This window comes from Pseudomyrmex gracilis, unplaced genomic scaffold, assembly GCF_002006095.1.
Source record: "Pseudomyrmex gracilis isolate BER0280 unplaced genomic scaffold, ASM200609v1 scaffold_14, whole genome shotgun sequence".
NCBI lineage: Eukaryota > Metazoa > Arthropoda > Insecta > Hymenoptera > Formicidae > Pseudomyrmex > Pseudomyrmex gracilis.
In genome coordinates this window covers 1,286,806-1,297,934 of record NW_018020598.1, presented here as the reverse complement: position 1 = coordinate 1,297,934, position 11,129 = coordinate 1,286,806, and the positions used below count along the sequence as shown (strand labels likewise).

Sequence of the window (11,129 nt, the reverse complement as noted above, 5' to 3'; positions counted from 1 at the left end):
AAAAAAAATAAAAAATAAAAAAAAAATAAAAAAAATACAGAACTGCAAACTACACCTTTATCCGTCATCTATAAAGTATTTAAGTCAAAAACAATAAATATGTATATAATGTGACAATTATAAAAAATCTAATTGTATAAATTAAGAGGATATATAAAAAATTATAAAGTTTGTGTTTTGCAGTTTTGTATATTCTCTTCTTATTTTAACACAAAGTATTAATTACAAATGAGCCATACGCAATTAAATATATTGCCCTTTATTATAATTATCATATAAATAATAACGCAACTACATGTACTGTGTTAACTACATTACTATTGTGATTTATCGTAATTGGATTGAGTTTTCCGATGGCATCTCGTTTTGACATTTCATATCATATTCGATTCAATCAATTGGATTTTATATCAAGCTTGCTAGTAAGAAGCAAGAAATCACAAAAGTAGGTAAGTGTTTGTACAAATTAAACTACTTTTATCATAGATAATTTATTTTAAATTCACATTTGTTTCGAGAAAACTCGTTAATTCTCAAGAGATGGAAGTTTTTTTTTTTTTTTTTCGAAGAGATCTATCGCTTTTTATCCTTACGGATGTCAAACATTTTAATGTAAAAGATCATAACAAAAACGGTGTTGCGTGTCGTTAACGCACTAAATAAACATAGAGACATCGCGTTAGGATTCATATAATTTAAATCGTAGACACGAGATTCGATGGATTGTCGGACGTCTCGCTTCCGCTGCTGCTGTAACGCGGCTGTTCCTTCGAGGACGGGTCGGCAATGATGGAATTGCCGGATACGCAAGTGTGGTTAGTCATCGACCCGTAGTTATCCTTGTACAAACAGAGGCCGCAGAATCCTGCCGCGTTGTAAAGCGGCAGATTCACCAAACCGTTCGACACGGCAAAGTTTCTAAAAAAAAAAAAAAATACAAGAGATTACGTAATAATTAAACTTGAAACAAATTTGCGAACGAAATTTAAATTGTTATTTTTGAACACAGTTAAAATTATATTTTGTAGGAGTAGGGAGAGAAGTTACTTATGCTGACGAAAAAGCGCTTCTGAAAAGACTGGCAGCAAGAGCGTGATCAACGTGATCTGTATTTGGCTCTGGAAGTAAAGGCTTTTATTCCGAGAGAAACACATTAGGAGAGAAAATAACAGAATCGTTACTTAAACTGCGGATTGCGTGCATTATCTTTTTCTCTGTTTGCTCATTTCTCCCTAAATAAATACTGTTATTGCGAGATTGTTTCTCGTTAAGATATAAAGCACATTTGGAACTTCGCAATCGTGTCGATGTGCAAGAATTTTCGATGGTACGAACGACTCGCTAATTTTTTAGTTTTATTTTTTTTCATTACTGAGTATTTTGACAAAACTTGAAAGTTGACCGAAACACATTTATATTCAGCTTGAAATTAATCAAAAAATAAAGTTTTTATCTCCTTACGTTCCAGAATTTCCTCGGATATCCTATAAACTATGTGTGTACGGTGGAGAAAACAGAGATCGCAAAGATCACAAACTGGTGTATCTCGCTGATATGTAGGGAGTTGCGACAAGTGGATGAGAAAATCTCGCGGTTAGCACGGCGAGTGCATTTATCCATCGTTTATCCGTGGGTTTATCGAGCGTCAGGTGCATATCGACTGAATAACATCGAGGCCACTCTTAGAGCAAATATGACAGTAAAGAAAGAGAGAGAGAGAGAGAGAAAGAAAGAAAAAAAGGGGGAAGAGCGACGGGATTCAGCGGACCTCGAGAGCGACGCTCGACTGCGGTTCGACTGAGAGGGTGATTCTCGATGCGATACGCCGCTAAATAGCCTTAAGTAGGATTACGTCTGCTATTGTGATCGAGGCAATGCGGAAGGTGGAGCTCGTATAAATTTCGGGCTTTGTGCGACGCCGGGGACGTCCCGACGTCTCTCTCGCGTCGCCGGTACACGGAGAGGGTACACGAAATCGTCGGCACCCTCCGCTAAAGGTGCGTTCCCGAGGTAATTGTTTGTAATGGGATGGAGAAACTTGATTTCGGGACGAAAACGTCGTTTGACACGTCGATTTTCGACGCTTATACAGAAAGATGGAAGTTTTGTCTCGTTAAAGAAATCGTTTTCTCATTCACGAAGAACGGCAACAGAGAACTCGGAAAAGTAAAGTGACGCGAAATAAAATCTGGAAAAAAAAAAAAAAATCAGCTGAGAAGAAAAATTCAGCCTTTTCACTCCCGTTCCGAGAAAAAAAAATTACAAGAACAACTGACGAAACAAATGACTGTTCGTTAATAACCATCGCATCGAAATCGCAATATATCACGAGCTGACAAGATAACGATTCAGTCGTATACATCACGCGTGGGATGCAACGGGACGGGAGATGCGTGCGAGAACTGCCATATGCTCCCATATACGGCCTATTATAGTCGGTACTCTTGCTTTTCCCGTGCCGGCTTCACTAAGGAGGAATTAGGATCGCGTGTCCAAATAGCTTTGAGAAAAATAACATGCACAGCCACGAAGAGAGATTGGTCCTCCCCGTCACTTAACGAGTCATTATCCATTGTATATCCATTAGTTGGCATATGTTTTTCACAAGTAAGAAACAAAACGAGAGAGAGAGAGAGAGAGAAAATTCTGAGCGATTAACTACCGGTACTGCTGGTCCAGTTGCGCCTTCTCGATTCTTTTGTCCTTGGCACGCCTGTTTTGAAACCAGATCTTAATTTGCGTCTCGGTGAGCCTCAACGAGGCTGCGAGCTCGAACCTACGTCCCCTCGAGATGTATTCGCCTCGCCGATACTCGACCTCCAACCTCAGAGTCTGCTCACCGCTGAACGTTGTTCTCTGTCGTCGTGGCCGGCCCTCTTTTCTTCTTCTGCGCGCTACTGTCAAGAAGATGAACATATATTTGTACACGATATTTGTATTTTCAATTCTTTTTACAAATTGTAAATATTTTTTCATCAAAATATTTTTACCGCCACAACGAATGTTAATGCACTCGTTACAGATAAAAAAAAAAAAAAAAGAAAAAAAAATTAGGGCGTATGAGTGCACACCTGGTGGGTAAAGTCGGTGAAAATAAATCCAGACATGCTGTAATTTCATCTTCGCCACGTGAAAGAATAATTAGAGGACGCGTCGACGGGAGTAAGCGACACCGGAAGACGAGACTTCCCGAGGCTTCGCTCAATCTGACGCGAAGCGGATATAACCGGGGGATTCCTATTAATTGATCAATGAACTTTGTGCAAATAAATCTTTCGGATAAAAGGATGATGACGAGAAAAAAACAACGAAATCGGAAATCAAGATATGTGCTCTACGCGGCTGAAATATCTACAAAATATATAGTATATATACGCGCGGGGTATACAATTCACGATGAGCGACTTACGCGGCGAGTATATTTTCCGGCGAGTCGAGTCGCGCTTTCCGATGTGGCTCGGGGAGCTTAAGGGCCGTTTATAGAGAAGGAAAGAGCTGATTTGAGGGAATACCGCGACGTGTATCTCCCGTATTGAGGGGCGGCCAACTGCATCCCGTAATCTCATCACAATATCGCGACGAGGTGTCGAAGCGCGATAAACTCGCGCGAGCGTGTGCGCCCGCGCGTTTGTCCTCTCCCGCGATGTTTTTGTTGCGACAAACTTTCCAGACGAAGAGTGAAATTCGCTAATTCGTCCCCTTTCGCTAAAAATTGTATCCAGAATATTTCGGACTGTCTGTGATATAAAACTGCTCGGAGAGTAGCGTGCGATCGAAGCAAATCAAAAAAACTATCGTTTTTTTGCCGAACGCATTTGTGTAAGCAGTTTATTGAGGAAGATTTTCGCGCGTCTTGTACCTTTAATTGTTATATATCTTGTAATAATTAAAAATTAATTATTTAGAGCAATCTCAATGCCGTATATAATTTTGATCGAATCTTGTGAGTGTCGTTTCTTCAAAATTCTTAATTTTTTTTCATGAGAGGAAAAACCAGTTTACAAGAATCGTCAAAAAGTTATGCGAGTTTGTTTCGAAATTAGTCATTTTTTTCCAAATAATTATTGCGTGTTGTATTGTTAACGGCGATGCGAACTCACTCGCGATATATTCTCTCGCTCTGGACGATGGTCGCGTCCGACACCGCTCAGCGTCGCATAATGCGACATCACATGAAATCTACTTAGCGATTCACGAATATTCGAACGCAAAGACGTCTTACGATCCTCAGCTTACAGAAAGAGAGAGAGAGAGAGAGAGAGAGGAGAGAGAGAGCGCGCGCGAGAGAAGGACGCGTGGTCCGAGTACCGGGCTTTTGGAAATGCGCGGAGATGCAGTCGCTTGCATTTCCGTGTGCATATCTCCGTATTGCAGCGACGGATACACAAACGGTAACAAAATGTGTTTCTTGGCCGAAAACATGGTCGCGGCCATGGGATCGCACACGAGAATTACATAAAATCTATGCTGCGCGGTTTGCGTGTATATGTACGTAATTTTAGGCGAGTAATGCTTCAGTGTTTTATCGACAAAAATGTTTTTCAAATACACACTTATAAAACAAAGACCATTTGTATTCAATCAGTTTCATACGACGAGAGAGCGTTTTGGCGTAGCACCACATTGTTTTCAGATCATTCGAAAATTCAATTGCGATTAAAAAATCCAGAATGCAATTAAAAATTGCATTTATGTATTTTGCAGATGTTTGTTTTTGTTTTATACACAATATGGCGATATGTGCTTAATTTCAAGAAAGGGAGCAGGCGACAACTTACGGAAGGCGGAGAATCCTTGGAAGTGATGCTCGGTCATAGGGTGATGGCTCGACAAACCATGAAGATGCGCCGGCAACGTAGACGGATGTGTGAGCTGTGTCAGGTGCAAAGGGTGACTGGGCGCTCTCGGAAAAAATCCGTGCAAGAAAGGCAATCTTACACCCGCGAGCACCGAATTCTTTTCCACTTCCTTGTCGTCGAACGTTTTACGTTTCGCGGCGTCGTCCGATGCCTTCTCAATAAGATCTTTGGAATGTGACGCCTGGGAAGATCAGAACATAAATGCATTCGTGAGATTCAAATTTTGAAATTAATCGGTCTCTCTTTATTTGCGGTCAGAACTTTTTGTAATTAAAAAAAATCAGGTTTTAAGATTGTAAAAAGGGATATTGGGAAAAGATAAAATTAAGATCATTCTCAATTTTAATATAAAAAAAAAAAAAGGAATAAAGAGAGCGCGTTTAATTATGCTTACATGCAGAGTTTTGTGCGATTCGGGCGAATCGGGAAGTTCGCGCGGGGTTTCTGTGATTTCCGGCGACGAATCCAGACTCTCTCTAGCGCAATCCTCGTCCTCGTCATCCTGCGTTTTCTTGGTCGCCTCTAAATGGCCGTAAAGTCGCGCAAAGAAACGTCTCGGCGAAGATGGTCGTCTCGTCTTCTTTGCAGACATTTGACGGAACAACAAAATCTAGATTTGACAGTCCATAGGTCTGGAAAGACTCTCTGTGTACGTAAGATTATTTTTCTTTTTAAGACGAAAAAGAAACAAGGATTTCAACGATTGTCGCACAATAATCCTATCGAACGAAACGATTCGGGATTTTTCACATCCAATGCCATCGAAAATGGCAAAAAAAAAAAACAAAGAAACTCAAAGAAATTCCAGATATTCGGTACTCAAAACAATTCGACTCTAATATTCGAATTATTCGATGTAGCAAGTGTCATCGAGTTGGTCTAACATTTAAATTAGTCGAGTAATGCGGGCCGGATAATTTGAAAATCTTAATATTCGAAAAAATTCAAAATTTGGTTGTTTTTTTTTTTTTTTAAGTAGTTAATTCTTGCCTCTTCGACAATAAAACTTTTTTCCCGATGAACTTTTGAATTTATCAATCATGTCTTGTCATGTGTCACGAAATTTTATTGTTCACTTTTATGTGTTGCAATTTTATAAATCAAACTTTCGTTAACAACTTCACACTGGAACACTGATAAATAAGTAATTCCCGTTGGAACTTCCCAAGATGGGGTACGCACTATGTGGTACTTTGAAGGCGGATTGTGAAGTGTGACGGATTCGCGAGCTCGGGAACGTCGGTCTCTGCGGGGTGGCATGCGCGTCTGAATCACCTGGCTGTCCTCCATTCTCGCACCTCGTGCTGGCTAGGGTAAAAAGACCAAAGTAGGGAGATACTCCCCTCCCACGCACATCTCTCCACCCTCGGCCACCCTCTCTTTCTCATACAGCGCTGCGCCGCCCCCATGCGAAGCCGCACGTGCGACCACATTCGCACGGCCAAAAGTTTCACTTCTTCTTGAACGGATAAACACGAGAGGAACTCGCGGAGTGTCCCCGATTTAAATCTTTTCGGATGTCAGTTTGCTTCGAACGCCACGGATTGACGATTATTACAGAAATATGCGATTGAACTTGGCTTGCTCTAGAAACTGTAATTCGGAATTTATTCCGTCAGAAAATACCGACTTGGAATTCTAAATTGCAAGATTATTCAAAATCGATTACTCGAATTCATTCAGATTTTACTGTTCGAACACTCATCGAGTTTATTCGCGAAAAACAGCGAAGGGGAAAAGGCTAGGGATTATTATTTCAATAACTGCGATACCAATCACGCGTCATCTCTCGAGAAAATGAAAAGGGGGCTTCCACCGAACACGGAAACCGAAGAATCACGCGCGGTTTAGCGTGAACAGCGAGATTATTATTACGAGGATTCATTCTGTTCTCGATTTTTTCGCGATGAAACGATGCATCCTGATACGTCCTGATCGTTACTTATTATAAGCATTCAAATGCTTCCCCTCCGACTTCTATATCTTTGATTGAAACCGAGATACTCCTTCTTTCCATACAGTCTATTGTTGATACGGATCTTGTTTTATTTTCTTTTTTTTTTTTTTAATCAGCAAGAAACCCAAGAGTATTCAATTCCAAACACTCAACTTCATGAGAATCTGTAGATCTTTGAAATCCAGACTCACATCTCGTAGTTTTTTGACATATTTGACACGCTTAAGATTTAACTTATCTCTTTTAATGATTTTTTTTTTTTTTTTATCACCGAATGAGAGGTGTGTAATAGCAGAATATGCTTTCTTCTGCAATTTTATTGAATAAGTTTCAATTTGTGAAATTGGGTTGAATTGTTGGGCGAAAAGACTAGAAATTATAATAGAAAATTTCCCATAAAATCCAACCATTGTCAATTTAATATTATTTCATATGAAATGTTCCGTAATAACATTATTTTAATATTCGCACATTAAATTCGACATTTATATCATTCCGAATCTCAAAAATCTCGTACTAAATTAAGCACCGGTTAACAATATAGCAACAACAATAATAATAATAACGTAACAAGCAAGCCCGGCCGCTATTAAACGCGCGGCGGCTAAAAACTTCGGCAGCACTCTCCGCGACACCCGCTGTCATTATAAACCAGTCCCTCTAACCCCCTACCCTCTGTGGTTGCCTGGATGATCTGATTGTTTCACGTTCGCGTGAGATTTATCTAACGGGGTGGCGGAGCGAGGCGGAGGCGGATGCTGGATGCTGGACCAATAGGGTGACGGGCGGAAATCGATGTAATTAGAGAGGAGCCAACCCGGCAACAGGCCGGGGATGTGAGAGACATGCGCGGCGGCATCGCGCCGGGCAACGCGAGCGCTTCCGCGTGTATATGGGTGTCTAATTCCCTTTGTGCGCCGTCTATTGTCGGCATTACGATTATTACGCTCACGCTGATTTCGCTCGTCGTCGTGTAGTCGTCGTCGGGCGACGCAACAATACAATTATCGTTATCCCCGCGGTCAATACGCGACGCCGACGAAGAGCGGGATATACCGCAGGTGCAACGCGTCGCTTATCGACGTATTTTTTTTTTCACAGAAAGAAAAAAACTGAATTGCTATTAATATACCTTTTTTTTATTTTGAGCGGCAGCGAAATAGCGAAGCTTTCCGCGGTATTTTTTGGCCGGATCGATGCTCAACAAATAGGACAGGAACGGCGATACGGAAAGTTGAAACAGCTGACAATTGCTATATTTTGCACAATTGATTCTGATTTAATAAATAATTTAAAAACTGAGTTTTTTCTAAATTTGCGAGATTTTTGTCACTCGAAGAGAGAAGAGAGAGAACGTCTTTTAACGCGAACTTCAAGCGAATCACTTGTTTGTGTTCGATAAAGAAAGAAGGCTTTTGACGTAACTGATTTCTTTACAACCTTTATGATCGACATGACGCGATTGCATCAATGTCGTAGCGCACCTAGTAAGTTCTTGAGCATTAGCAAAAGAACATCCAGAAGTAGGACGTGTTCCCGAAGGCTCGCGCAGAGCACAGGAAGCTTGCAAATACGTCAAAATTGTACCTGTCATTGTAAATTTCGTTGCGACTCGGTCTCGGAAAAGCAGAACGAGACGTTCACGTTGACGGAATCGCGACTCACATCCCAAAAAGAAGGTCGAGTAGCTCTGGGCTTGTTCTGCGCGCTGTTGTGCTCGCAATGCTGCGTGTGGAACACTTGGGCCCCGATCGCGGGTCTCGCTCTGCGAGCCTTCCCAAACTGGAACGAGTCTCTGGTGGCCCTTCTTTCCGATTGGGGCTGCATCAGCTACCTCACATGCTGCGTACCTTCCTGCTGGCTCCTTTACAGAAAAGGTGATTCACGCACCTAAATCGCACATTTAATGCGATTAAAAGTATTGAAAGAAAAATTAATTTAATGTTTAATATTTTATTTTTATTAATTTTCATATTTTCCACCATGAAACAAAATATCACGCGCGTCTTGTATATTATATCGTAAATAAGTGATAAAAAAGAGCACACACCCTCAAGATCTAGTAATGTCCTTACAAATGGCGGCGATTCTGTCGACCCTGGCAACTCTCATACGTTGTGTGTCCACCACGGAAGACGTTTTCACGATGTACGTTAATTGAAAATGGATAATCGTTGATTGGAAGTAAAGAGAGTGTTTTTATCACTCAGAACGGTGCACACAGCAGCCATTCTCAACGGATTATCGGGAACGATTCTCGGTCCTGCAACACCGCTCGTTTCTGCGATATGGTTCCCTCCTGGAAAACGCACCACTGCCACCGGTATATCAATCTCTCTCTGTACATACAATTATTATTATATTTAAAAAACGAAATGTAATATAGTTCTTGAGAATATTTTATTGTCATTTTAATTGCGAAAACACAAATTCGATCGATACAGGTATATCATCCGCTTGCAACCAACTGGGAATGGCAATTTCTTATTTGCTCGGACCGGCTGTTGTAGGCGGCACAACTGTGTATTTGGCAAAAAATGCGAATTTTAGTACGAATGCGAGTTACGATCACACGCACTCCATACCGCTGAGAGCGCAGATTATGTCTCTTATGAGAATCGGTATGTGTGTTATATTTGAAGAAAGAAAGAGAGAAATATTAATAAAAAAAAATTGTGTGTGAGAATTATTAATTTTAATTATACATTATTAATTTTTTTTTTTTCAGAATTTGTTGTCCAATTCCTGATTTTGATAGCCGTTCTGTGTTTTCTCCCGCAAGAACCTTATCGATCCATCGTTCTCTCTGAGATTCCTGAACGTCTCGGTCTTGTGAAATCTATTCTTTGTCTCTTAAAGTAATTTTTGTCGTGTTCTTTTTAAAATTTAAAACATACAAGTTTTAAAAAATATGTAACAATTTATCGTTTTATCTCGTGATAAACCAACTATCCTACATAACTCACTCTTACGCGAGGAGGTAACAAGTCCCTTTGGCGCAGAGGATAGCGCGTTGGACTTCTAATCCAAAGGTCGTGGGTTCGATCCCCACAAGGGATGCATTTTTTTTCCATCTTTTTATTTCCACGAATAACGAAATTATATAAATTGCTTCGTATGAATAAACTAAAAAGTCTCAATCTCATTTTTCTGCTATTATTTGACTACGTTACTTTGAGAAAATAATTTTTCATAATTTTTTTTATAAAAAAATATTAAAACGATTAAAAAATTTTTTTAAGTTATAGCTTTGATCAATCCATTACATTAATTTTTATAAAAATGTTAATTTATAAAAATGTCAATTTTTGATAAAAAGAAATTGTTAAAACGTGTTGACTTTTGTCAGAAACAACAATATGTGGCGTCTCTGTTTGGCTGCTGCACTCAGTCAAGGAGTGACTGGACCGTGGCTTGCGATGATGACAATGACGTTCGATGCCAATATCACACAAGTAAACAAAAACAAAACGGAGTAAACGTATTTAAACAAATTTCAAACCGTGTATTACGAATATAGTAAACACATTTCAATTATAAACTTACATATAAAAAAAGATTAAGCTCTTAGAAGTTCAAATGCAGGAAGAAGCGGACAAGTTGGCCTTCTGGACAATCATCCTCAGCGGTGCTTTGAGCCTGATGGCGTCACGACTGACGGACACGTTCGAAGGTCACTTGAAGATCGCTCTTTACATCTTGTTGACAACTTCGTCGGCGATGTCTCTCTGGATGATCTTGCTGGATGATCATGTCTTAATTTTTCACAAGGGCGAGTTGTACGCCGCGGTGATTCTGGGAATATCCGCCAGCTGGTCCACTCCGGCTCTGTTCCTTGAGCTCGCTTCCGAGATAGCGTTTCCGGTCTCCGAAGCCATCGTCGGCGGTTACATGATCTTCCTGTCAAACCTGGTCGGCGCGATTTTCTATCTGTCGTACTTCCTACCGTCGATGAGTAAGCTGTATTTTCGCGTATTAGTCGCAAATGTTTAGTTTAGTGTTTATATATATATATATTTTATATTTGTCTTCTTCATATCTTCAAATGCAAGACAAACGTTGGTCGACGTATTGGTTGTTCGCGAGTCTCACGACGGCAACGATCCTTGTGATATACGTTAAGGAGGATTACAAACGCACCACGATAAGATAAATATCTAATGTATAAAACAACAATTTAATGTATACCTTACCTGTACTATTTTCATCTCCCCCAATCGTCATCATTGATCCACTTATACCGACAATTGGTAACAATTAAATTACTCTACTATCGCAAAGTTAAACATTCTTTTCACCATCTAATGGAAACA

The 11,129-nt window shown here is 40.2% G+C and overlaps 3 protein-coding genes and 1 non-coding gene across 7 annotated transcripts; 3 read left to right on the top strand and 1 right to left on the bottom strand.

Moving 5' to 3' along the window:
• Positions 1-263: 263 nt before the first annotated feature.
• On the bottom strand, positions 264-8,487 carry LOC109863854 (homeobox protein rough-like). Of its 4 annotated transcripts, none has more exons than XM_020444483.1 (5): positions 8,404-8,487; positions 5,254-5,469; positions 4,779-5,040; positions 2,663-2,897; positions 264-918 (listed from the first exon to the last, which is right to left on the bottom strand). In XM_020444483.1, exons 2-5 carry the CDS (start codon positions 5,449-5,451, stop codon positions 696-698), a joined length of 918 nt encoding a protein of 305 aa, XP_020300072.1. In that variant the 5' UTR covers positions 5,452-5,469; positions 8,404-8,487; the 3' UTR covers positions 264-695. The 4 variants fall into 4 exon arrangements, with proteins under 4 accessions (XP_020300072.1, XP_020300071.1, XP_020300074.1 ...); XM_020444482.1 differs by having other exon boundaries at positions 5,254-6,167; positions 8,404-8,463; XM_020444485.1 differs by having other exon boundaries at positions 2,663-2,894; positions 5,254-6,167; positions 8,404-8,463.
• Positions 7,705-8,994, top strand: LOC109863856. Its single transcript, XM_020444487.1, has 2 exons — positions 7,705-8,693; positions 8,874-8,994. The coding sequence occupies exons 1-2, from the start codon at positions 8,261-8,263 to the stop codon at positions 8,975-8,977; spliced, it is 537 nt and encodes a 178-aa protein (XP_020300076.1). The 5' UTR covers positions 7,705-8,260; the 3' UTR covers positions 8,978-8,994.
• A 396-nt stretch (positions 8,995-9,390) lies between these two features.
• Positions 9,391-10,949, top strand: LOC109863855. The gene is made up of 4 exons (XM_020444486.1): positions 9,391-9,437; positions 9,545-9,674; positions 10,166-10,271; positions 10,402-10,949. Exons 1-4 carry the CDS (start codon positions 9,419-9,421, stop codon positions 10,807-10,809), a joined length of 663 nt encoding a protein of 220 aa, XP_020300075.1. The 5' UTR covers positions 9,391-9,418; the 3' UTR covers positions 10,810-10,949.
• Trnar-ucu lies at positions 9,804-9,876 on the top strand. Its single transcript has one exon. It is a non-coding gene; the product is annotated as a tRNA-Arg (tRNA).
• Positions 10,950-11,129: the final 180 nt, after the last annotated feature.

Bases quoted from the DNA above. Each gene is read 5' to 3' on its own strand.
- LOC109863854 (XM_020444483.1), bottom strand. From the start codon at position 5,451: ATGTCTGCAAAGAAGACGAGACGACCATCTTCGCCGAGACGTTTCTTT. The intron at 2,898-4,778 runs GTAAGTTGTCGC...TCTTCTTGACAG, and splicing joins CCAAGGATTCTCCGCCTTCC to TAGCGCGCAGAAGAAGAAAA. The intron at 919-2,662 runs GTAGTTAATCGC...TTTTTTTTTTAG, and splicing joins CAACTGGACCAGCAGTACCG to AAACTTTGCCGTGTCGAACG.
- LOC109863856 (XM_020444487.1), top strand. From the start codon at position 8,261: ATGATCGACATGACGCGATTGCATCAATGTCGTAGCGCACCTAGTAAG. The intron at 8,694-8,873 runs GTGATTCACGCA...CACACCCTCAAG, and splicing joins CTGGCTCCTTTACAGAAAAG to ATCTAGTAATGTCCTTACAA.
- LOC109863855 (XM_020444486.1), top strand. The intron at 9,675-10,165 runs GTAATTTTTGTC...GACTTTTGTCAG, and splicing joins TCTATTCTTTGTCTCTTAAA to AAACAACAATATGTGGCGTC. The intron at 10,272-10,401 runs GTAAACAAAAAC...GTTCAAATGCAG, and splicing joins TCGATGCCAATATCACACAA to GAAGAAGCGGACAAGTTGGC.